Raw genomic sequence first — 24397 nt, forward strand, 5'->3', positions numbered from 1 at the left:
GGCGCCCCCGCTGGAACTGGAACTGGGGACCTGCCAGCACATTCCTCAGCCTCTCCTTGTCTGTCCCAGGCCCCTCGGGAGCCACACAGACACGGGCTGCTGCTCTTCAGGCCCCGAGGGGAGCCTGCAGGACCGAGGCCTGGAAGTCCTGGCTGTGGGGCGGGGGTTACTGAGCGGGTTTGAGAGCATCCAGCCCCCAGAACTCCTCCTTGGCCCAGGGAGGCCTTCCTTTGCAAACTTGGTGGTGACAGACTCGATGTCCACCTTGTGTTTCTATCACTTAATCCTCAAGGGTGAACCTCTGCCGCCTCTGTCAGACTCGTTTCCACAGTAAATGCCCCAGTCACGCAGTCACCCCACGAGGGGTCCTGGCTGGCAGCTCCCTCAAAGGCTGTTCCCTCTGCTCCGTCTGCATGGCCCGAGCACCTCAGCCCCGGGACCTTCGCCCCTGACCCTCACTGTCCTGCCTGCCACCCGGCCACCCCCCGCCAGCTGCTCCCTACATGGCAGCCCAAGGGCGCGTCCAGATGCCGCCAGCCTTCACCAGCCCACAGCCAACCTGTGGCTGCCTCCCAGCACGTCCCAGCCAGCTGCTTCCTGACGCCGCTGGGGAGCAGGTCAGGCCGGGCCCTCGGCCTCATTACCTGCGGGCACCCACGCTCTTGCGTCCAGGGCTGACCCTCAACTGGCTCCTCAAAACCATCTTGCTCAGCTCCTGGAAGTCACAGTCCTTCCTCGGTCCTTCGCGCGGCGCCCCACATGGCTCCTCCCGCTCCGCTCACCGAGCTACGCGCCGGCTCATCACACGGTTCTTCAGTGTCTCACCTAAGCTCCGCACCTCCTCACAGAGTTTCTCGTGTTTCCCCAACAGCTTGTCACCATTTGTCACGGGGTCCCTCACACTCCTCACAGCTCCCACAGGTCACACACACGTGTCCACTTGTCTTCTCACGCATCCCCACACAACTCCTCACACGGCTCCTCTCATAACTCACCACCACGCACACACCCCTCACACTCCTCACAGCATCTCACACACTTTCTCTAGTCCCCACACAACTCCTCACACGGCTCCTCTCATACTCACCACAGGCTCCATGCACACGCTCCTCACACTCCCCACAGCATCTCGCACACTTCCTCTCACATCTCCTCAGCTCCCCAGCATCCCCACGAGTCCTCACAGTTTTGCACGCAGTCTCTACGCGCTACTCACACCTTGGTGCGCAGCCCCCCTCGCCGACCCTCGCGCTGCCCCCAGCGCCGTGCCACAGGGCTGCCCGGCTCTCCCGGTGCCCCGCGCCCGCTCCCGCGTCTCCGCACGCCTCTCTGCACACAGCGGGTCCTCATCTCGTCCCTCGCACGGGCGCTCCGTGGCTCTCAGAGCCGCTCCCCAGCAGCTCCCGCTGAGCCGCGGCTCCACACGTGTCCTCACACGGCCCCGCACAGCGTGCCAGCTCTGCACACAATTCCCACGCCTTCCACACACACTGTCTCGGTCTCCACACAGCTTCTCACGACTCCCCAGAGCCCCTCCGTCTCCGCACAGGGTCACGTCTGCCTCCCCGGCACGGCCTGCGCTCACCTGCGGCTCCTCAGCAGCCGCGTGTGCGTCGCCTCACACTCCTCCTCGGGCCAACAGCTGCCCAGAGCCTCTCTCGGCTCCTCACAGTCCCATTTCCCGCTCGCTCTCACGCCCTCACAGGGCTCCTCACAACCTCTTCTGGGTCGCCTGCCACGGCACGCGCCTCCTCCACGGCTCCTCACACACATCCACACAGCACCTACACGCTGGGCTCGCTCCTCGCAGATGCTTGTGTGGCCCCTCTCCTGCCTCCTCACGAGTCCTAAGCCCGTGCCCTCCCCTCACACCAACCAAGCTCTTCCGGCTCCGCCTCAGGACTCAGGGCCGCACAGCTGCACAGCGGCGCCGCCTGCCCGCTCGGCTCCTCCACGACCCCCAGGCCCCGACCCCGGGCCGCCTCTCCCGTGACGCCCCCCAGGCCATGCCGACAAGAGGCTCCCGCTCGGGTCACGCTCACAACCCAGCCTTGTCCTGTACGAGGCTCATCCCTGTGCTCGTCCCTGTTAGCTCCCAGGGATCTCCTGGTCTCCTGCCGCCTCTCGTCCGCCCCACAGCCTGCTCTCCGCTCACGGGCCCAGCCCAGCTCCGAGCAGGGCTGCTGTGTGCTGGGCTCCCACGGCTTCCCCCTCCCACCAAAGGCTGAGACCTTCCCCAGAACAGGGGGAGCCCTGCTTACCTTGTTGGGCCCAGAATCCTGCAAAAGCGAAGACAGAGTCTGAGGACAGAGCTCTGGGCCTGGGGCGGAGACCCCAGCTCTGCCCACAGCCCCCCGCACCCCATTGCTGCCCGTCACGGCCACCGGCCCTTGCTCTGCCCTCTGCCCTCAGAGCAGGATGGCGCGGAATCTGAGTTCACACCCCCACACATCCTCCACCAGGCCGAGCCATCACTCGAGGGTCTCAGCTCCTCCTGCCGGGCGGCCTGGGGGGCACCCAGGATCACAGCACCTGGAGCCCAAGGCCACCCTCAGGGCCCGTGAGGGAGATGGCACGTCCTGGTCTCACAGGCTCCAGGGAACGACAGGATCCTGGCTCCACCTCCAGCCGGAGACTCCGTCCCCACACTCTGCAGCTTTTCTGTGGGCCCAGCCCCACAGAACGGACAGCACCAGGACAAGGGGCGGTTCCCAGCGTCCCCCTCCCCTGCCCCATCCCCCAGGCTGCAGCACCCGGGGCTCACTCACCATCTCGGCCAGTGCAGAGATGACCTTGCCCAGGGTGGTCAGGGACTTGTTGATGTTGGCTCCCTCCTGCACGGGGATGATGTGGCCGGGTGTCAGGTGGCCTCGGAGGCCCTCGCTCCCGTGGGACCCCGACCTGAGCTGAGCTGCCCTGATGGGAGGCCCAGCGCCCAGCCCCCCAGCCTGGGGGACCTGTGAACCCTCCCGCCCTCCCCATCCTATGAAGGCAGGACCAAAGTGGGTGCAGGAAATCAACTCCCCTTCCGTCCACCCTTTGCGGCCGCCCCCACTGGGTGTTGGTCCATTTTCCCCTGAGCTGCGGTCTCCCCCTCCCCTCAGACCACCCGGGCATCAGGCCCCGCTGGGCAGTCGGTGGTGGTAGGTGAGGACCCTCGTGGGGCGGCCCTACCTTCAGGCGTGTGCCCTTGGCCCCTGTGGAGTCGGCCCGCTCACTCCCAGCCAGGTCCACCAGGCTGACTTTGCTCACCTGTGAGGACAGGGGCGTCACACGCAGGAGCCGCGATGCCCGATGGGGCCTGCCCCCCGGGTGCAGCCGGCAGGGCCCACCCTCCCGGGCCAGTGTCGTCCGTCAGCTCCTCCTGCTCTGCCGTGCGAGCCCAGCGCCCGGGGAGGCTGCCCCCCAGCCCCCGCCCCCCGCTGCCCGCTGCGTGCTGGCTGCTCTTCACCTACACATCACCACCACTGTCACCCACTCCAAGGCCAGGCTCACTGTATGGTGGGATCTGAGCCCAGTTCCCAGAGCCCCTCCGCCACTGGTCAGCTGCCCTGTGGGGGTGCAGCTGCCCCAGCAATGGGTAGGGACCCCGGCACTCGCCCAGCCTGGGCAGGCCGCCACATGCTCCTGGGGGAGGCTCACGCCCTTTGGAGCCACAGAGGCTGCAGGCAGGAACCCCCAGTGCCCAGAGCCTGAGGGATGGGAGCGGCAGCCCGTAGCCAGACCAGCTCAGGCCCAGTTCTGCGCTCCTGCCCTTCCAGGCCCCCGGAGGACAGCGCCAAGCCGAGGCGACCCTGGCATCATCAGGGACTGAGGGGCCCCTCTGCCGACTGTCCCGGGCCTGGATGGCAGGATGGGCGTGGGGGCCGTCAGAGAAAACAGGGCGCTGAGGGTCAGGGCCACAGTGGGCGCCCGCCCCACCGCCCCTTCCGGCACCTTCAGTCAGCGTGTCTGGCAGAAGCCCCAGAAGACGAGGCCCCTGTCCTGGCCCACTCACAAGGCCTGGGTGCGTGGGAGGGGCCTCTGGGGCGGGGCGCGTGGGAGAGGCCTGCGTGTGGGAGGGGCCTCTGGGGCGGGGCGGGAGGGGTGTTCAGCACAAGCTCTCCTTTGTGCTCACAGACGCCGGCGGCCAGTCAAGGGGGTCGCCCCCAGCCTGCACCGCGGCCCATGGTCAGCCTGTGATGGGCGCTCACTCAACCTGAGGCCTTCAACTCCGCCCTGGGAGGGCCCTGAGGCGTCCCCGGGCAGCGGGGCTGCCCTGCAGTGCAGCCCAGGGGACACCCTTCCCGGGCCCCGTGGGCTCCACCATAACTGCCTGGCGGGAGGCTGATCTAAGGTCACGGCCCCTCAGCTGAGTCCCGCCCACTCCCAGGTGGCACCCAAGGCCCAGATGAGGGGGCCTCTCAGGGGAGGCCCAAGCTGGGCTGTGGACGGTCAGCGCCCCGTGAAGGCGCCGCCTGCACCTTGCAGGCTGATACCCAGCTTGGTCTCCTTGCCCGCCTGACCGCCGCCCCGCCCCGCCCCGCCCCGCCCCGCCCCGCCCTCACGGCCGGCTCACTTTCTCTGTGGTGATGTTGGTCTCCGCGTCATGGCGCTTCTGCGTGAAGATGATGTTGAACACGGCGTGGGAGCGGCTGCTGGTCTCGTTCATGTTCGTGGCCGCCACCGTCCTGGGGAACAGAAGCCACATATGGTCACCTGGCGCCCTGCGGTCGGACGTGAGGGCCACTGGTGGTGCCAGCCTGCTTGGCGAGGACATGAGACGTCTGTCCTCGGGGCCATCTTGTCAGAGCTCGGGCAGAGCCCACGCCATCTGCCCACCTTGGCCACTGTGGCTCCTGCAGCCCCCAGCTCGAGCCTGGCACTCGGGGTACCATGGCTGGGGGGTGGTCTCTCGGCTTCCAGGGGTTCAGCAGAGCCCAGCTATTGCTCACTCAACGCCTGGGGCAGTGGTCTGTGGACGGTGGCGTGGAAAGGCCCCCCAGGAAGGGAAAGAGGGGTCCACTGTCACATCCCATCCCAGTTGCTCCAGGAGAAGGCTTGAGGCTGCCTGACCAGAGGCCAGGGTTGGACCCAATGCCACCGACATGCAGAGCCCCCGAGGAAGCCCAAAGGCTGGGCTCACTGCTGGACAGCTCCCTGCACAGAGAGGCCCCTGCAGGGCCACGACAGAGTGCCGGGCGTCGGCTGCAGACCCAGTCTTCCTCACCCTCCCGGGAGCCCCTGGGTAGCAGATGGGGGGCTGTCGCCACCACAACCAGGGCAGACCCTCCTGGGCTGGGAGGTCCAGGGCATTGCAGCCATGGAGACCAATAACTTGTGGCTGGCAGTGCCTTGAGGCTGGCCATCTCCACACGCCTCGAGAAGGCAGAGCTGGGCCTCCCAGCCTGGCCTCACCCAGGGCAGCCATCACCAGACCCTCTAGGAGGAGCTGACCCCGTGTAGGTGAAGGCATCCTCTGCACTGGGCGAGCTGGAGGTCCCTCGCAGGCTGTCATGTGCCCTAAATGGCCTTAGGCCCAATGGGAGCCCCAAACAACACCACGGGGACACCAACAGGCGCCCCAAGGCCCTGTCTCCCTTGGAGAGACTCGAGGCTGCGCTTGTGGTGGGGTGGGCAGGGGGTGTGGGCACGTCACCCGCACGCACCGGGCCTTGTTCCCTGAGTCCATGAGGTCTTGGATGTCATTGTAGGAGGTGACCGCCAGCTTGGACAGGTCCTCCACATAGGGACCCAGAAGCGGGTGCTCCCGCACACGCAGGTTGCCCTTGTTCTTGGGGTTCAGGAGGTCACGGACACGCTCGCAGTAAATCTCCATGTAGCTGACCTGCAGGACAGAGTTGACATCAGGGACCCCCAAGGCGGGGGAAACAGGGTACACCATGTACCCAAGCCACCCACTGGGACCAGGGCCCCTGCTGGAATGTGTAAGTAGAGGTATCCGCCCACCCCCGCCTGCCTGGCCCTGCCCACACGGCCATGCTGCTGGCTGGCCCAAGGAGGTCACACTGGGACCACCTTGGCCACAGCCCAGCCAAGCCACGCAGCTCCGAGCAGCTGCGCAATAAACACCATGGAGATAACACTGCCCCTTCCAGCGTCCAGCGTGGGGCGGGCATATTTGCAACATACATGCGAGAATGACAAGAAAAGGGCACCAACCAGTGGGGGGACTGGCTTTAGGTCAGAAAAGCCACACTCCAAGGGACAGGCAGTGGGGAGCCCTACCTCCACGGAGTAGGACATGTTATCGTTGGTCGTGTCGTTGATGCGGGAGAAGAGGTCCTCGCAGAGCTGCCGGGATAGAGGATACAGTCAGACGTGAGGCTGGGCTGTCCCCAGAGCCCTGTTTCTCAAGGTGCTGGGCTCCTGCACCCCAGCAAGGATTCTGCTCCCCAAGCGCCTCCCACACCCTCACGGTCCACATTAAAGGCACCAAGAAAGCCTGCAGCCTAGGAGTCACTGTCTTCTGATAACTCAGGGGCCCCCCGGCTGACATCTGACCCTCTCCTGCTCCTCCCACCATCCTCACCTGCATGAGGGAGAGGGTCTACCATGCTGCAGACCGCCTGAAATTCTCCCCTCCCTGACAAGTCCAGTACTGACCAGCTCAGATTTGGAGACCTGCCTAGCGTGCACCTCCTGTCCTGAGCACCTCTCCCTGCCTGGACCACCAGCCCTCACAGCTCTCCCCAGGAAAAGCTGCCCCCACCAGCAGCTGTCCCAGCCTTCCTGTCATGGGTATGACCGTGGTGGGCGCTGGGCAGGGCTGGGCAGCTCCCGCAGCTCCCCATCCACGGACCTCAGTCTTCAGCTTCTTCACAGCCAGTCTGCCCCATGCTGCCTCCTGCCCAGGCCTTACCCTCCTCCTGGTTTACCTTTCTTCCTGGTCCCGGCTCTCCGGGGGGCCTGTTCCCGCCCTCCCCAGGCTCCACCCTCCCCGGGCCTCGCCCCGCCCAAGGCCCCACCCCACCCAGCTTCAGACCACACCCATCTGCACAGCCTTCTTTAGGCCCCTCCCCAGCCAGCTTCAGACCACACCCCATCTGCGCAGCCTTCTTTAGGCCCCTCCCCAGCCAGCTTCAGACCACACCCCATCTGCGCAGCCCTCCGCAGGCTCCGCCCCAGGCCCCGCCCCGCCCCGCCCCGCCCGCCGCGTGCCTGAGGGATGATGCCCTGCTGGTCTTTCTCCTGCTTGCCCATCATGGTGTAGGACTTGCCAGCCCCAGTCTGTCCGTAGGCGAAGATGCAGACGTTGTAGCCTTCGAAGGCGTGCTGCAGCATCTCCTCACCAATGTCGCGGTACACCTGCTTCTGTGAGGCGTAGTTGATGTCTTCCGGCTGCAGGAGGAGAGGGGAGCAGCTGCAGGAGGCTGGGGTGCCGAGCCCTCCGCCCACCAGGTTCACTGAGCGCCCGCATCGCACCAGGGGCCTCCGGGGCCAAGGCCAGTGATGTGGGAAGGACACCTGCCCGCCCACCCTCTCACAGGACACCTGGAGAGGGGAAATAATCTGGGAGGGGGGCGGCTTCCGGAGGGAGCGGTAGGAGGAGCCATCAGGCTAGGGCCCGACAGAGCGGAAGAGCATTTCAGCAGAGGGAACAGCATGTGCAGAGGCTGGGAAGTGGGAGTACATGACGTGGTGCCTGAAACCAAGCTTGGTGTGGCGGCCGTGGAGTGCAAGATGGGGCTGGAGAGGCAGCAGGGTAGGAGCTCATGGGCTGGGCTATCGCCCTTGGACACTGTTCTGAAGACGGTGGTCTCTTTAGGCAGGACCGGGGGTCACCCTGACTGTGGGAGAGGAGGGGCCGGAAGGTGAAATGGGGAGCCCTGGGACCAGGCTCTCAGAGATGTGAGCCAGGGTGGGCCCTGGCCCAGGGGCAGAGGGCCTGACGCCTCCTAGGATGCAGGAGGCTGGGGGATGCAGGACTGCGTGTGGACAGGATGGAGGAGGTGGGGGTGAAAAGCCCAGAGGCCTCCTGGCTCCCAGGGGAAGTGCAGTGGAGGGCGTGGGCGGGCCAGCGTCAGGGGGCGGGTTCAGCTTCGGACACTGAGCTTGGGATGTCTGGGGAAGAGGAGACGTACAACTCAGACCCTGGGAAACCGCCCCTGGTGGGCTGACAGCCCCTGGCCCCTGTCACAGCAGGGGACAGCGCCCCTGGCACCTGCACTATGAGCTGTCACACACAAGGCAACTGCGGAAAGCAGGCCCCTCCCCACAGGCCTCCACCTAGCCCACACCTCCCGCATCAGCCCTGCAGGGGAGCGGGTGGGTCCCTCACCCCACTGCCTCAGAGAGATCAAGGGACTGGCGGACGGCCACACAGCAAGCAGGGCGGAGCTGGCTTCCACCCCCCCGGAACCCCAGCCCTGGGCTTACCGAGGTGTGTGACCAATAGGAGTAGTCGAAGCTGAAGCTTTTGGGCGTCTCCTTGGGCTGTTTGGGGTTAACGATGGCTAAGGAGAGGGAGACAGACATAATGTTTAGCGCTGCCCTGCAGGGACACACTGACCCTGGACATGCCCGAGAGGAACCCCAGGGCAGGGAGGCAAGGTCCTAAGAGACCTCTAGCCTCAGAAAATCCAGCCTCCAACCCCAAAATGGGCAGGGACGAGCCAGATAATCCTCTGTCACCAAGGCAGTGCAGAGTGATCCCTCTCTGCAGGCACTGGGTCGGAGCACAAGCCCACGGCCCATTCCCTCCTCCTGGGTCCACACTCTGCTCGCCTCCCCAGCCCTGGTCTCTCACATCTGTTCTGCACACACGTGCCCTAGGAGGCCCGGAAGACCGTCAATCACAGCCGCGTCCTCGCTGCTTTGGAGGCCCATCACACTCATGTGCTCATCCACGTCCAGGGTGTGCTGGCTGTCCCTCTGCGGGGACACCACACATTCCTGCTCCTGCAGGGCCTGTGCGTCCACTCTCGGGGCCGTGGGGCAGTCTTCACCTCAGCTCCTCCCAATCCCCCTCCTCCACCAGCCACACCTGGGCCAGCGGGAGGCAGCTCTCACGAAATGTCGGTTCATCAAGGGACGAGCAATACCGCTGGCAGGCCTCCCGAGGCCTGTGTCCAGCCCAAGGCCACAGCACCCCAGGGATCCCACGCCCTGGACAGGCCTTGGGTCCCGGAGGCCTGGGCTTGGCTGGCAGCATGTCTGCTGTGGCCAGGCAGCAGGCACTGAGGCTCCTGGGACATTGTCTGAACCCCGATGCCTGTGTTGATAGAGGACCCCAAGAACCCCTGAGAGCCCACCTGGCCGGGGACAGACGCCTCCCTGGGGCTTCACCTCCACCAGGAACTCGGGCCATCCTGGTGCGAGAGGACTCCAGGCCACTCCCCGCCACAGCATCCCATCTGAGGAGCGCGGCACCCTCCTCCCTATACTTGGAGATTCGGGCCATGCTGCCCACCCCTCGGACCACTTTCCTCAGCTACCGGGGGCTGGGGCCCTCGCTTCCTGAGCTCCAGGACCCCACACCCTGCCCCGCCAGCCCATGTCCTGGGTGACCTATAACTCTCACTGAGAGAGCAAACCGCACCCCTGAGGTGGGCTGAGTTACATCCCTCAGCACTCACACATCACTGAGTCCTAACCCCCCTCAGAATTCATACATGGAGTCCTGACCCCAGGACTCAGGATGTGACCTTATTTGGAGACAGGGTCCTGGCAGGTGGAACTGGTAAGGAGGAGGTCACACTGGAGTTGGATGGGCCCTGATCCTACGGGGCTGGTGTCCTTTTTATAAGGGGAATGTGACACAGACACACGCATGGGGAAGGCTGTGTGAAGACGGAGGTGGAGGCCAGGACAGCGCTTCTCCAGGCCAGGAGACACCAGCATCTCCAGAAACCGCTAGAGGCGAGAGCCATGAAGGCTGAGTGCCAAAGAACTGATGCTTTTGACCTGTGGTGCTGGACAAGACTCTTGAGAGTCCCCAGACTCCAAGGAGATCAAGCCAGTCAATCCTAAAGGAAATCAACACTGAATATTCCTTGGAAGGACTGATGCTGAAGCTCCAATCCTTTGGCCACCTGATGCAAAGAGCTGACTCATTAGTAAAGCCCCTGATGCTGGGAAAGATTGAAGGTGGGAGAAGAAGGGGACGACAGAGGCTGAGATGGTTGGATGGCATCACCGACTCGATGGACGTGAGTCTGAGCAAACTCGGAGATGGTGAAGGACGGGGAAGCCTGGTGTGCTGCAGTCCATGGGGTCGCAAAGAGTCGGACACGACTGAGCAACTGATCAACAAGAAAAAGAGGTGAGAGAGATGGGGAGTAGCTTCTCCCCCTCAGAAGGAACACCTTGATGTCACAGCCGGTGACTCCTTGATCTGGGACTCAACAGCCTCAGGACCTATTGTCTAAGCTGCCCTGTCTGCAGCCCTCTGCTCTGGAGCCCTGGGACACTGAGACCTGCACCCCAACCTTGGCCACCCTGGCCTTGACCAGCTCGGCAGGCAGGCCCCCCACTATGCGCTCCAGAAGGTCTTGCTCACGGCCCAGGTGTAACCAGAAGCCCGGTCCCTATGGCTGACCCGGCTCCGGGCCCCAGGCCCCAGGTTTGAGGGGTTCTAGGTGATGGCTCGGCACCCTGGGGAGGCTGGTGGGAGGGAGCAGGTGGCTGACCATCACAGCCCTTTCTTTGGAGCTGAAAGGGGGTCACGTCATCCATGCTGCCTCGAGGAGCGAGGCTGAGAGGAGACCTAGCTGCCTGGGTTTCAGCTCCTGCTGGACGTGGGGACGCGGCCGCCGGAACCTCGGCACAGATAATGCCAGCGCCGTGGAAACAACAATCACAGTGCCCCACCGAGCGCACACAGGCCCTGGCACCCACCAGCGCCCCAGCTCGGCCCACCCTGTCACCCCACCCCGCCCAGCCCCCTCTCCTTCGCCGACCACAACCCCTGTCCCCCTGGTGCTGATGCCGTCCGGGCGCTGGGGTGTCTGCCTGCACTGGGACCCCCGGCCCCCCTAGGGACAGGGCACAGACATGCTCAAGGAACCTCGAGTGGGCAGGGGACAGCCTGCTGCCAGGGTCAGGGAGTGGGGAGTGGGCCTCAAGGAGAGCCTGCCAGGGAGACCAGCGAGCAGAGTTGCTCTGGCTCCGGACCTGCTGACACCTGCCCCTCCCACTGGCACAGAGTCCGTGGTGTGACTGTGACCCCACACTGTTCTGACCCCGGGGTCCTGTGGTGTCCCCATCACAGACGGTCCTGGGCTCCAGAGGGGACGGCCCTCCCCAGGGTCCAGCCCAGGCCTGCTCTCCACCGATGCCTCTGAGCCCTCACCAGGGTAACCTCCCTGGGCCAGGGGCCACGGCAGCACCCACCCGCCAGCACCGAGGCGACCTGGTGGAGGGAAGGGGCTTCCTGTGTAGCCTCGTGTCTCCTCCTGAGGCTCTGAGGAGGGGCCAGGACCTGGGCTTGTCGGGGACTTAGCACCTCGGCCCCTGCTGCGGGCACACGGGGGACAAAGACGGCGCCGTGGGGCGGGAACAGCAGGGCAGGGGCTGAGCCAAGGTGAGTCGGTTTCTCAGAGTCCGAAGGCCTCACATGCCAGGAGCAGCCTCCGCTCCTTCTAGGAGCGTGTGCTCAACACTGAGGAATTCTGTGAATCTGTGGCTAAACCCTGGGGGTCTTGGAACCGACATGGGGACAGTATTTACACCACGGAAATGGGCAAACAGAGGGTGTGTGTGTGAGTGTATGTGTGTGAGAGTGTGTGTGTGTGTGTGCATGCCCAAGCAAGTGAGGGGCTAGTTTAGTGACAGGCCACTGCTCACCACCTGCGAGATTTAGAAAGTGGCCTCACTGAGACGCAGACAGAAACATCAGTTTCAGGGGTCCGGGTGACTTTCTCTCAGCACTGGGCTCGTGTCAGGAGGGCCCTCCGGGTAGCAGGAGGAGTCATCCTGCCCAAGGCCCCCACACCCCCAGCAAGGCCCTCCCGAGGCTCCGCCAGCCATGGCCCTTGTTCCCATGGGAACATCAACCCCAGGGCAGTGAGGGCCTCGGTCCAGCTCCCCAGGCCTGATGTTGGGGTTGCTGACCAGGGCCCCGCCTCTGACACCACATGTCCGAGCCACTCCTCCAATACACAGGCCCACAGCCGTGTCACCGCCTCCTGGCCACACCCATGTTCCCTTCTGTGGGCTCCCAGGCCCAGCCTCATTCTATTTGGAGCCCAGAACATTCTAGAATAGTGATGGGAAGTGGGGCCAATTTCTCTGAGGACTTGGGTGTTGAGAATGCACACGAGCTGCTGGTCAACAAGGGCCTTTGTGCAACTAGCAGGGTCTGTGTGGGCCGAGGAGGCTGTCAGGGGGGTCCCGATGGACCTTCCAGAACAGCAGTCCATTCCCTGAAACACACAGCAAGCCCAGCTAGCCAGGGTCCAGCCTTGCAGGCAGGAAGGCCAGGCTGGGTGAGGGCCTGTGGGGCTTTGCGGGGCTGGAGGGCCTGGCCTTGAAGGCATCCTCCCCACCACAGGCACTGGCCTGGGTTGAACAGTGTCCTCCCCAAATTCATGTCCACTGGAACCTAAGAATGCAACCTATGACTTTACAGAAATAGGGTCCCTGCTGTAACATCTTCTCCAGCCTCAAGGGGGCCAGACTGGACAGACCCCCACCCACATGGGGGCCAGGCTGGAGATATAAGAGAGTCAGGTCCTGGACAGGCCCTCTGCCTGGATGGGGGCAGTAGCTGGACAAGACCCCAGCTTCCCGGGGAGGACGCCCAGAAGTGCGTCCTGTATTAACAGGGCTTAACAGGCCCCAGCGAGCTGGGCCCTGTTCCTGCTGCCTGCGGTGGCCACCTGCTCACTAACGCCCCTTCGCAGCTTCTGTGCCCCGACAGTGAGACCAAGGACCACCTCCCAGGTAAGCTCTCGGCACCCGAACCCTCACCTCAGCTCTGCTTCTGGGCAGCTGGTAGAGACAACACCATTCATGAGAGTCACTATGAGCCCCCGATGCACCTGGGTGCCATGCTCAACAGTGCCCCCTCACAGGCCTCTGCAACATGCCCCCGGGCTTCCGCAAAGACCCCCAGCCCAGAACCCCCTTCCACAGAGCCCAGTGGCACCCCAGGACACCCCCAGGACAGGACACCCCCAGCCACGCCCAAATCCTCAGCCCTCACAGCCCCGGGAGGCAGCCAGCATCCGCCCCGCGTGCTCCTCCCCTGGGGCAGACCCTCCCTCCAAGGCTGTAGACGACAGAAGTTGTCCCCCGCCCACCTCCCCACCCCAGGGCTCCCCGTGCTCCTCCTACAACCTGAGGACCACTGGGCGCAGGTTCCACCACAGAGCTGCGGGCGGCAGCTCCAGGTGCAAGCTGCCCTCTGAGCCCGCCAACCACACAGTGCGGGGAGGACGCCAAATTTCCGCCTGACACCAGGCGTGGGGCTGGGCTCCCGATCAGCAGGAGGTGATCCAAACACTGGTTCCACTTCCGGGGTCCCAAACAAGCCTGCTGGTCCCCAGTGTGAGAAGCAAAGATGCCTGCTCTAGGGGTCGGGGCGGGGGGGTCTCCAGGTGGCAGCAACACCCTGCTTCTCAGTCTGGGTGGGGCTGAGTGCTTCCCAGAAGCACGTACTCTGTCCCCTCTCCCCGGGAGCACGCGCCCCGTCTCCTCTCCGTGGGATCATGCTCCCTGTCCCCTCTCCCCGGGAGCATGCGGCCCATCCCCCCTCCCCGGGAGCAAGCCACCCATCCTCTCTCCCGGGGACCATGCGCCCCGTCCCCTCTCCCCAGGAGCACGCTCCCAGGGAGCGTGGAGAAACGGGGAGATGAGAAATCAAGAATCTTGTGTCCTGGGCTGAAAAGTACCCTCCACAAATTCACGTCTCCCCTGAACCTCGGAATGGGAGAAACAGAGTCTCTGAAGATGTATGTGTTGTTGAAATGAGGTCACACTGGATTGGGGCTGCTCCTAAGTCCAGCGGTCAGTGTCCATACGAGGCCAACAAAGACCCAGACACGCAGGGGAGAAGCTTCATCAGGACGCAGCAGGGGGAGGGCGTGCAGGCGTGGCCGTCGTTGGAGGCCACCAGAGGCAGGAAGAGTCCTCCTCCGGCACCGCCACCCGGAGCCCCGCCCTGTCAGCACCTTGGGTTTGAACTCTGGCCCCTACGACTGCGAGACAACATACTTCTGCGCTTTTAAGCCACCCGATTTGTGGCCTCTGTTCCTGCAGCCCCAGGAAACCGTGCACCTGTGGCCGAGGGGGCCCCGGGGCCGCGCAGTACTCACTGGTGGTGCTCCCCGACATCTGGATGATGCACTTGGACTCGCGGCTCATCTCCCGGGAGTTGAAGGGGCGGACGCGCACCGCCACCTTCACCGAGGCCCCGGCCATCTCTGCGGCCTCTGTGGGTCACTCCTGGCAGTGGTGGGAGCCCCGGCGAGCAGGGGAGACACCTTGGGGAAAAGGGAGACGTGAGTTAGAAACGGTTTCCAGAAAGGCGGAGCAGGCGTTTCTGGCAATGGGACCCTCTCTGGTCCAGCCCCCGTGACACCTACTCAGATGACCAGTCCAGGAGGAGGAGGGACAGAGCAGGCGGCTGCAGGCGAGAAAGGCCTTGAGTTTTAGGAAAGACAGTCAACGGGATGAGAGGAGCCTGAGAAAGCGGCAGCCTAACAAGAAGCAGCTAATTCACTCCAGGACCCGGAAGGACTCCGGGTGCCTCTGGAGGTCACTGACTGAGTGGGCCTCCCCAAGGCGACTTAGTGAAGTGCACATGGGGGAGCACCACTCAAAGAAAAGGGGGGTCGGCCACCTGAGAACCAGGCGAAAACCACCAAAAGGCAGGGCTTTGCTGGTGGTGCGGGGTGCCGGGACCGCAGCCGCCAGCGCAGGAGACCGCAGCCAACGTCCTCGCCCACAGCCTCAGAGGGAGCCAGCCTGCTGACTGACCCCTTGGTCCGGGACGCCCAGCCTCCAGACTCGGAGACAATACACTTCTGTTGTCTAAGCCCTCGGCCTGTGCTACTTTGTGACAGCAGCTGTTAGCTTCAGCAGAGTAATGAAGACCCCGAGACCCCCACCCCACCAGTGAACATCCAGGACACGCCCCACCCCAACCCCACCGCCCCCACCAGGCAGGAGGCCAGAGGGGACCCTCAGGGAGACTGAGGCTCTGTGCAGCCTGGGGCTCTGAGGACCAGCTGAAGGTGGATGTGAGGAACCCAGCGAGATGGCTGGCAAGGGGGACCCCAGCCTCCCGCTCCTGCTGCGGGGCTAGCGTGCTGGCCGCCAGGGGAGACTGAGCAGGATCACACCCTCTATCGAGATACACAGAGACTAAAACAAAGACGGGAGCGCAGTAGGAAGAGATGAAGCAGGAAAGTGTCAGTCGTGTCTGCCTCTCCGTGGACTGCAGCCCCCCAGGCAAGAATACTGGAGTGGGTTACCATTTCCTCCTCCAGGGGATCGTCACGACCTGGGGATGGAACCCAGGTCTCCTGCATTGCAGGCAGATTCTTTACCTTCTGAGCCACAAATTTTAAATGCTTTGTAATTCATATTCTTGGAAAGAAAGTTATTCATCCATGAGCAAGTAAAGGATACTATTTTTAAAAGGAACTTTCAATGAGTAAGAAAGAGGTCTTGGAAATTAAGAATATGAAAACAGAACCTTTAAAAGTAAATAAAAAGCTTGGAAATACAATTAAGTAATTTTCCACACGAAAAGAGAAATGGAATTTGAGGATCAATGAAAAGAAACTATTAGAGAAATAATTCAAGAAAACTTCCCAGCATTGCCAGTCATGAGTCTCCAAATTCAGAGGCCTACCTACCCCACCTGCTATAAAAGGTCATAAACCACAGCAAATGGTGAACTTTCAAGAGTTGCGGGCTAAAGGGAAGATTCCACAGAGAAAGGCAGGCCACAGAGGAGGGAGCCTCAGAAGGGCACCACAGAGGAAGAAACACTTTCAGATTGCTGAGCGGCAGCAGCAACATTCAGCCTACAACTCTGACCTCAGGCAAACCACAGCCAGGGGAGGGTGAAAGGGAGACCCAGGAAGACTCTGGAAGAGGCGGGAACCTGTGCTCCACGTGAGGAAGACGTGGGTGGGGTCCCAGCCAGAGGACGGTGAAGGGGTCCCAGGAGGGCCCTGGGGCTGCCTGGAGGGGGACACCCCCAGTCAGAGGGCAGTGGAGGGGACCCACCCGGGGCCAAGACAGCGCTGCAAGGCCGGAGGGTCTCCCATGCAGAGAAGCGTCCCTCCGAGGGTTTGATCAGAGATCAGTGATGAGCCCAGGCGTCAGTCGGTCATTTCTGATAACGTCTTCTACAAGAAGGAGACTCTAGGCACTTCCCTGATGGTCCAGAGGGAAAGAGTCCGCCTTCCAGCGCAGGGGATGAGGCTTTGATCCCTGGTCAGAGAACTAAGATCTCTCAGGCCACGTGGCAACTAAGCCCGAGCACCACAGCCAGAGGCTCTGTGAGCCCCAGCGAAAGATCCGCGTGATAAACGAAGATCCACATGTAGCATCCAAGACCCGACTCAGCAGATTAATAAATATTAAAACACACACACACACACACACAAGCAGAGTGCACTCGAGCAGCAGGAGAGACTATACCAGCCCCGCTGTTGTAAACAACACACTGCACTAATCAACACACAGGAAGCATGGCAGGAAGACGGGAGAGAGGTGTCGAGTGCCGAGGGGTCGCTGATGGTGCGGCGGTGCAGACAAGCTGACTGTCCCGGGGGGAGCTGAATGGAGCAGGCAGACCAGGACACAGGGACTCCAGGGTCGGGGGCACGGGCGGGGCTGCTTCTCACGGAGAGCCCCCCAGCCCCCACGGAGCTTGATGCCGCGTCCACAATGTGTCACTTTGGTAATATTTTAGGAACAAACAAGAGAAAAGCCAAAAAGGAAACTGAGGTTTGGAGACCCACGGTGAGACCCGGCTCGGGGCCAACGCCTGAGGAAGAAGGGCGGGGACACGGCCAGTGTCGGCCACCACCCCAGGTGTGAATGTGAAGCTGGCTGTCATGTCCACTTGCGGTCACACTCACACGGAGCAGGCAGTCCTCCGGGGGACGTGGGCCCTGGGCAGGCTCCTATCTCGGTCTGTGCCAGCTCGACAGGGCTGACCCTCCCTGGGCTGGACGCCCGCAGGCAGGAGGTGAGTAGACGGAGCAGCACCCGAGACCCGGATGAGGGGGGAGGGCAGGCAGGAGGGGCTTGGTCTCCAGGCTGAAGAGGCGGGGACCCGGGCAGAAGCAAGGCCTGTGTGTGGCGGGGGGCCCACCTGATGCCCCACCCTTCCCCTTTAGGAGGGTGGCCCGCAGGCATCCACCTGTGCACCCGACTCCCAGGAGCGGGCGCTGGGGCAGGGCAGGGCCTGCACACAGGGCACCTGCTTTCTCCCATCACCCCCCTTCCCAGGGGGCCCTGGAGCCCATCAAGGACAAGTGAGCTCTGTCCAGGATGCGAGCTGAGGCCCACTCCCCTCCACGGCATGGTCAGGGGAGCGGCCTGGGGCCCTGAAAGGCCAGGAGACAGGGGGTGTGGTGAGGCATCACCCCCGGTTCCAAGGCAGCAGCACACGGGGCCGAGTGTCCCTGTGGACAGCAGCCCAGTCACTTGCACGGGGCCAGCCCGTGACGCTGGGCACACAGAGCCTCAGCCCCGCCTGGCAGAAAGGCAAAATCCACGGGAACCAAGTGTGCCCCGAGGCTCGGCCTCTGCAGAGCTGTTTCACCTCTTTCCGAGCTCCTCGAGCCCCGACAGTGCCCCTGCCCCAGGAGTCCCTGAAGGAGGCCAGTGCCCAGAGGCTAGTGCTCGGGTGCCAGTGCTCAGAGCTGCCCCCAGGCAGCCTCAGCAGCGCAGAAGGAAGAGGGTCGGGCAGCTTGGGGCCAGCCGCCAGCCCGCGTGAGACCTAGCACAAGCGTCCTCACCTGCGACGGGCAGTGACCAGCTGGGCTCTCTGCAAGTGAGAACGACCCCCACGTGGCCGGGCCTTTAAGTCACCAACAGGGCAAGGGCATTCACAGCAGGCTGTCCGTGCGCACCCTCCCCTGGGCTCCCGCAGGCGGCCACGACTTTGTGTGATCTCCAAGCCAGTAGGAAAGGAGGAGATTTACTCAGCAAACCAAAAGGGTGGAGTAGACTGCCCTAACCAACAGGACAGATGTCTGCACAATGCCGCCTGTCCTAACTCGCGTAGATCCCGGGGTCGAGTCCCGAGGCCACGCCCAGGGTGGAATCATGTCACAGTGATTCGGCGCAGGCCTGGGGTTGGGGCCAGTCCCAGTCCTGCCTTTATCTCAGCTGTGTGACTCAGCCCCTGGGCCTCGCTTTACCCAACTGCACCATGACCAGGTTGAGGAGGTTGACCCCAAAGTGATTCCACTCTGGGGTCCCAGACCTCCAGGGAGAGTGACTTCCCCAGGGCTGCAGGGAGAGGCCGTGGCCAAGTCACTTGGAATAAGCCAAATGGGGAACAGCTTCCCTAATGGGGAAAAAAATGCATGATTTTTCATGCATTATTAAAATGTAGACAAATCACTTAGCACAAGGCCTGGCATATGGAAGGAATGAAATAGAAAGCTGATACAAATTTCTAGTAAGTAGGAGCTTTTCCTTTCCCAGGGCTGCAGGGCAGCAGCTGATGCCATCGGGGACTCGGGGCTGAGGAGGGGCTCCCGGGAAAGGGGAGGGGGCCGGCTACGGAAAGCGAGCTACTGGTCATGGCAACGGCCAGGAGCTCCAGGAAACAGGCAGCTCGGAGTTCTGGGGGCTCCTCCTCCTCGCTGTTGTTCAGTCGTTCAGTTGCCGGGTCTCCCCTACTACTGTCTGAAATGAACTTGATGCCCGTTAAGTCCTGAGCCTCCTGTCACCAGAGGCATCCAAGTAGGGCAGAGGCCTGGGGTCTCTTTCAGACCCTCCCACACTGAGGGTCTGTGACACCTCTGCTTCTGAAAAGATCTGCTTCAGCCTCCCCTGTAATCATCACCCTCTGGACAGTCTGACAAAAAGACCCCCTTCCAGGGTGGGGGGCGCCTCTGTGCACGGACCCAGGACCAAGAGCAGGAGGGGCTGCAGAGACCCAGGTGCCCCTCTCTGTACAGACAGGGGAGGGTATGGGCAGGGCTGGGGTCAATCTTGCAAACTCCCAGGTGCCCCAGGACTCCCCAGAACAGGCTGGACAGGAGCAGAACTGTCCTCTCAGGCGACATAGCTCATCCAAGGCTACAGGGAGACGAGAAAGTACCAGGCCAGCCAACAACCAAGGCCGAAAGCTCAGGACATGAGCAAAAGCCCAGGCGATGGGGGCCGAATTCAGGGGCTGGACTCAAGCCAGCTCCACCCCGCAGCCCCTTCCAGCCACCTGCGCGCCTCCATCCACACACCACGGATGTTTTCTCAACACTCTCACCTGCTTATGTCCATGGATGGCCATCCAGCGTGGACTGGAAGGTGTACCTCTCTGAGAATGCATGTTGCCTTACGCGGGAAAATCTCTGCACTTTTGAAACTGAGAAAAGTCTTAGGACATTCTGGGTGGAGTGGGAAGAGTACAACAGCTGGTGAATTCCTAGTGAGGATGCAAATCAGGATGAGGATTCTAACGCACCTTCAGCAAGAGGCCCTATGCCTGAGACGTAAAGGCTGGGTCCTTTGAATACGTGATCCCAAGTCCTCGAACAGGTGATAATTAGAAACAGATGTTCAATTTGATAATGCAAAATTTTCAGCTCTCCCCAGATTTAGCTATATTCATTCAGTGCAATTCCAATAAGCAAAATATTCCAACAGGATTTTCAGTGACATCTGGCAAGAGTTTGGAAGAGAGTTTTGAAAGAGAAGAAAGAGGGGAGCACGCCCTACCAGCTATCATATTTACTCTAAAGCTGCAGTAGTTCCCAAAGTCTAGTGGTGTCGTGAGGAGAGAGGAAAGTGGGAAAAATGAAGCTGGGCCACAGACACACACACAGACAAACCCAAAATCCAACAGTGAGAAAGCAGCGTCGCACGATGGGATAAAGTCAGTATCAGACAACTGGCTAAAGAAAGAGCTAGACCTTAGTCTGGGAAAGCATTTACAAGAACACACCGGAGACCCTGCTCATGGCCCTGGGGGGAGACCCGTGCACAGACATCAAACAGGAAAAGCAAAGCAGGGCTTGTGCGTCCAGGTCGGGGAACGCTGGAGGAAGACGCTGGTTCCCTCCTCCGCCTCCGGCCCGCCCACCCGGCGTTCACAGTGGGAGGAGCTGCACACAGTTTTTGAATCTGCTTGAAGGAATCCAAGAGCTACAGAAGCCATGCAGACTGGCGGGCGGAGATTCCAGGGATGGGGCTGCTGTGGGGCAGGGGACGACTTCGCCAGCACATTCTCCCCCAGCGTTTTGCATTCCAGTCACAGGCACAAGGCTGGGAGTCCAGAGTCTTCCCAGGCAGAGAGCCGTTGCTGAGGGATGGAGAACATGCAGAGCTTTTTGGTTGAGAAAAACAACACTTAAGAGGCCAAGATCCCAGGAGAAAGAAGCAGAGACTTAAATGGAGCAAATGGTCAGTTCTCCCCTTAAGACACTTGCCAAACTCCAAAGGCAGGAAAGGGCGGAAGTTTCGAACTCAAGCAGAAAGCCTCTGGAAATCAATGAGAGTTCTCCCATGGTCTCAGGTGCCAAGGAGACAGAGGTCAGAGTTCAGGTCCCCTGGGAGAAGGGGCCTCAGCAACCACACCAGGACCTGATCTGAAAACCCTGACAGGCACAGACTGTACAAGCAGGGCAGAGCCACAGGTGGGATTGTTCCACCTCCTTGAGACCCACAGGCTGCAGCATGCCAGGCCTCCCTGTCCTCCACCGTTTTCTGGAGCTTGCTCAAATCCATGTCCATCAAGTCGGTGATGCCACACAACCATCTCATCCTCTGTCGTCCCTTCTTCTCCTGCCCTCAATCTTTCCCAGCATCAGGGTCTTTTCCAATGAGTCAGTTCTTCGCATCAGGTGGCCAAAGGATTGGAGCTTCAGCTTCAGCAACAGTCCTTCCAATGGATATTCAGGGTTGATTTTCTTTAGGATTGACTGGTTGGCTCTCTTTGCAGTCCAGAGTCTTGTCCAGCACCACAATCAGGAAGCATCAATTCTTCAGTGCTCAGCCTTCTTTATGGTCCAACTTTCACCTCCCTACATGAGTACTGGAGAAACCACAGCTTTGATTTGACAGACCTTTGTCGGCAAAGTAACGTCTCTGCTTTTCAATGTGCTGTCTAGGTTGGTTACAGCTTTCCTTTCAAGCAGCAAGTGTCTTTTAATTTCGTGGCTACAGTCACCATGCTCAGTGGTATTTTGGAGCCCAAGAAAATAAAATCTGTCACTGTTTCCACTTTTTCTCCATCTATTTGCTATGAAGTGATGAGATCAGATGCCACGATCTTAGTTTCTTGAATGTTGAGTTTTAAACCAGCTTTTTCGCTCTCCTCTTCCACCCTCATCAAGAGGCTCTTTAGTTGCTCTTCACTTTCTGCCATAAGAGTGGTGTCATCTGCATATCTGAGGTTGTTGATGTTTCTCCTGGCAATCTTGATTCCAGCTTGTGATTCATTCAGCCTGGCATTTCCTGTGATGTACTCTGCATACAAATTAAATAAGCAAGGTGACAATATACAGCCTTGATGTACTCCTTTCCCAGCTGAGAACTAGTCCATTGTTCCGTGACTGGTTCTAATTGTTGCTTCTTGACCTGCATACAGGTTTCTCAGGAGGCATGTAATGCTATGCTATGCTATGCTAAGTCGCTTCAGTCGTGTCCGACTCTGTGCGACCCCATAGACGGCAGCCCACCAGGCTCCGCCGTCCCTGGGATTCTCCAGGCAAGAACACTGGAGTGGGTTGCCATTTCCTTCTCCAATGCATGAAAGAGAAAAGTGAAAGTGAAGTCGCTCAGTCGTGTCCGACTCTTAGCGACCCCATGGACTGCAGCCTACCAGGCTCCTCCGTCCATGGGATTTTCCAGGCAAGAGTACTGGAGTGGGGTGCCAGGTAAGGTGGTCAGGTATCCATCTCTTTAAGAATTTTCCAAATTTGTTGTGCTCCACACAGTCAAAGACTTTAGTGTAGTCAATAAAGCAGAAATAGATGTTTTCCTAAAATTCCCTTGCTTTTTCTATGAACCATCAGATATTGGTCATTTGATCACTGGCTCCTCTGCCTTTTCTAAATCTAGCTTGTACATCTGGAATTTCTCAGTTCAAGAACTGTTGAAGCCTAGCTTGAAGGATTTTGAGCATTACCTTGCTAGCATATGAAATGAGCACAATTGTGCAGTAGTTTGAATATTCTTTGGCATTGCCTTTCTTTGAAATTGGAATGAAAACTGACCTTTTCCAGTCCCGTGGCCATTGCTGAGTTTTCCATATTTGCTGGCATATTGAGTGCAGCACTTTAAGAGCATCATGTTTTAGGATTTGAAATAGCTCAGCTGGAATTTCATCACCTCCACTAGCTTTGTTTGTAGTAATGCTTCCTAAGGCCCACTTGACTTACACTCCAGGATGTCTGAATCAAGGTGAGTGATCACACCATCGTGGTTATTTTGGTCGTGAGGATCTTTTTTGTACAGTTCTTCTGTGTATTCTTGCCACCTCTTCTTAATATCTTCTGCTTCTGTTAGGTCCATACCATTTCTGTCCTTTATCAAGCCCATCTTTGCATGAAATGTTCCTTTGGTATCTCCAATTTTCTTGAAGAGGTCTACTATAGTTTTTCCCATTCTATTGTTTTCCTCTTTTTTTTTTTTTTTTTGCATTGTTCACTTAAGAAGGCTTTCTTATCTCTCCTTGCTATTCTCTGGAACTCTTCATTCAGTTGGGTATATCTTTCCCTTTTCTCCTTTGCATTTGCTTCTCTTCTTTTCTCAACTATTTGTAAGGCCTCCACAAACAACATTTTGCCTTCTTACATTTCTTTTTCTTTGGGATAGTTTTGGTCTCTGCCTCTTATACAATGTTGCTAACCTCCGTCCATAGTCCTTCCTACTTTACCTCCAGACAGTGAATTAAAAAGCAGAGACATCCCTTTGCTGACAAAGTTCTGTGTAGCCAAAGCTATGGTTTTTTCCAGTAGTCATGTACAGATGTGAGAGCTGAACCAACCATAAAGAAGGCTGAGCACCAAAGAATTGATGCTTTTGAATTGTGGTGCTGGAGAAGACCCTTGAGAGTCCCTTGGACTGCAAGGAGATCAAACCAATCAATCCTAAAAGAAATCAACCTTGAATATTCATTGGAAGGACTCATACTGAAGCTAAAGCTCCAGTGTTTCAGCAGCTGATGAGAGGAACTGACTCACTGGAAGATTCTGATGCTGGGAAAGATTGAAGGCAAAAGGGGAAGGGGGTGGTAGAGGATAAGATGATTAGGTCGTATCAACAACTCGATGGACATGAATCTGGGCAAACTCAGGAGATGGTGGAGGACAGGGGAGCCTTCTGTGCTGCAGTCCATGGGGTCACAAAGAGTCAGACGTGACTTAATGACTGAACGACAACAGCTATTTCACTGGCATTTCAGGAGGGAGAGAAGATAAATGAAGATAAATTAGAAATGACGAACCAAACACTAAATTCTATATAATTCTATTTACATAACTTCTAAAACAAGCCAAAAATGAGCAGAATAAGCACGTTATTTAGAAATACAGAGCTAAATAGCAACAGTAACAACAAAACAGCTAAAGGGAGTTGAAAGTGGTTGGGCACAGAGAGCAAAAATGCTGATTTTCAAAATGAATCTTGTAGGTATATTTGACTCTTCTAAATGATGTTCATATTTAACCTAAAAATTATTTTTAAAATAATTATCAAGTGGTTCAGGGAAAGTGGGAGAGACAGAAAGCTAGCTCACCTTGGTTGGCAAGTGCCATGTGCGTGAAAACAAAAATTGGTTTTGTTCATTAAGATTATTATTTCAAAACTGATGGGGGGAAATGTGAATGAAAGACTCCCATATCTGGCAGTACGATGGATGAGATATCCTCCCATTAGAAATCACCATTAAATTTGGGATATATAACAAGCATCAGAATAAAAGAAGGGAATTCTGGAAAGGGGGAAAAAGGAAAGGAGCTGAAACGAACGTGGGGAGCCCATTCCACCAGCTCACCCAGGAGGAAGACGCAGCAGAAAGGCAGAGGAGTGGGTTTCACCTGCTGAGTGGGGGATGGGAGGCGTGACCTCAAAGACAGGTAGTCAGAAGTGGAACCAAGTGTCACAAAAATCTGGATCCTCTGGAACTCGGGGAAAGCCACTGGCCATCAGAGGGACGTGGGAATTGGTCTGAATGGCCCTCAGCTCCTGGTGGTGAGAAAGCCAGTGCTTCTGAGAATTTGAGGCCACAGACCTGACCTCACACAGGTTTGGG

At 59.4% G+C, this 24397-nt stretch overlaps 1 protein-coding gene across 24 annotated transcripts in view; it reads right to left on the minus strand.

Moving 5' to 3' along the window:
• Nucleotides 1-24397, minus strand: part of KIF1A (kinesin family member 1A) — an 89554-nt gene that overhangs the window by 54514 nt on the left and 10643 nt on the right. For all 24 annotated transcript variants that reach the window (XM_070787041.1, XM_070787043.1, XM_070787042.1 and 21 more), the window contains exons 2-10: nt 14259-14426; nt 8380-8456; nt 7162-7341; nt 6229-6294; nt 5649-5827; nt 4559-4670; nt 3175-3252; nt 2769-2834; nt 2262-2279 (exon numbers count right to left, since the gene is read on the minus strand). In XM_070787041.1, the coding sequence (XP_070643142.1) occupies nt 2262-2279; nt 2769-2834; nt 3175-3252; nt 4559-4670; nt 5649-5827; nt 6229-6294; nt 7162-7341; nt 8380-8456; nt 14259-14364 (882 nt within the window). In that variant the 5' untranslated portion in view covers nt 14365-14426. The remainder of the gene's footprint in view (nt 1-2261; nt 2280-2768; nt 2835-3174; nt 3253-4558; nt 4671-5648; nt 5828-6228; nt 6295-7161; nt 7342-8379; nt 8457-14258; nt 14427-24397) is intronic.

This window comes from Bos indicus, chromosome 3 (assembly GCF_029378745.1).
Source record: "Bos indicus isolate NIAB-ARS_2022 breed Sahiwal x Tharparkar chromosome 3, NIAB-ARS_B.indTharparkar_mat_pri_1.0, whole genome shotgun sequence".
Classification (NCBI taxonomy): Eukaryota; Metazoa; Chordata; class Mammalia; order Artiodactyla; family Bovidae; genus Bos; species Bos indicus.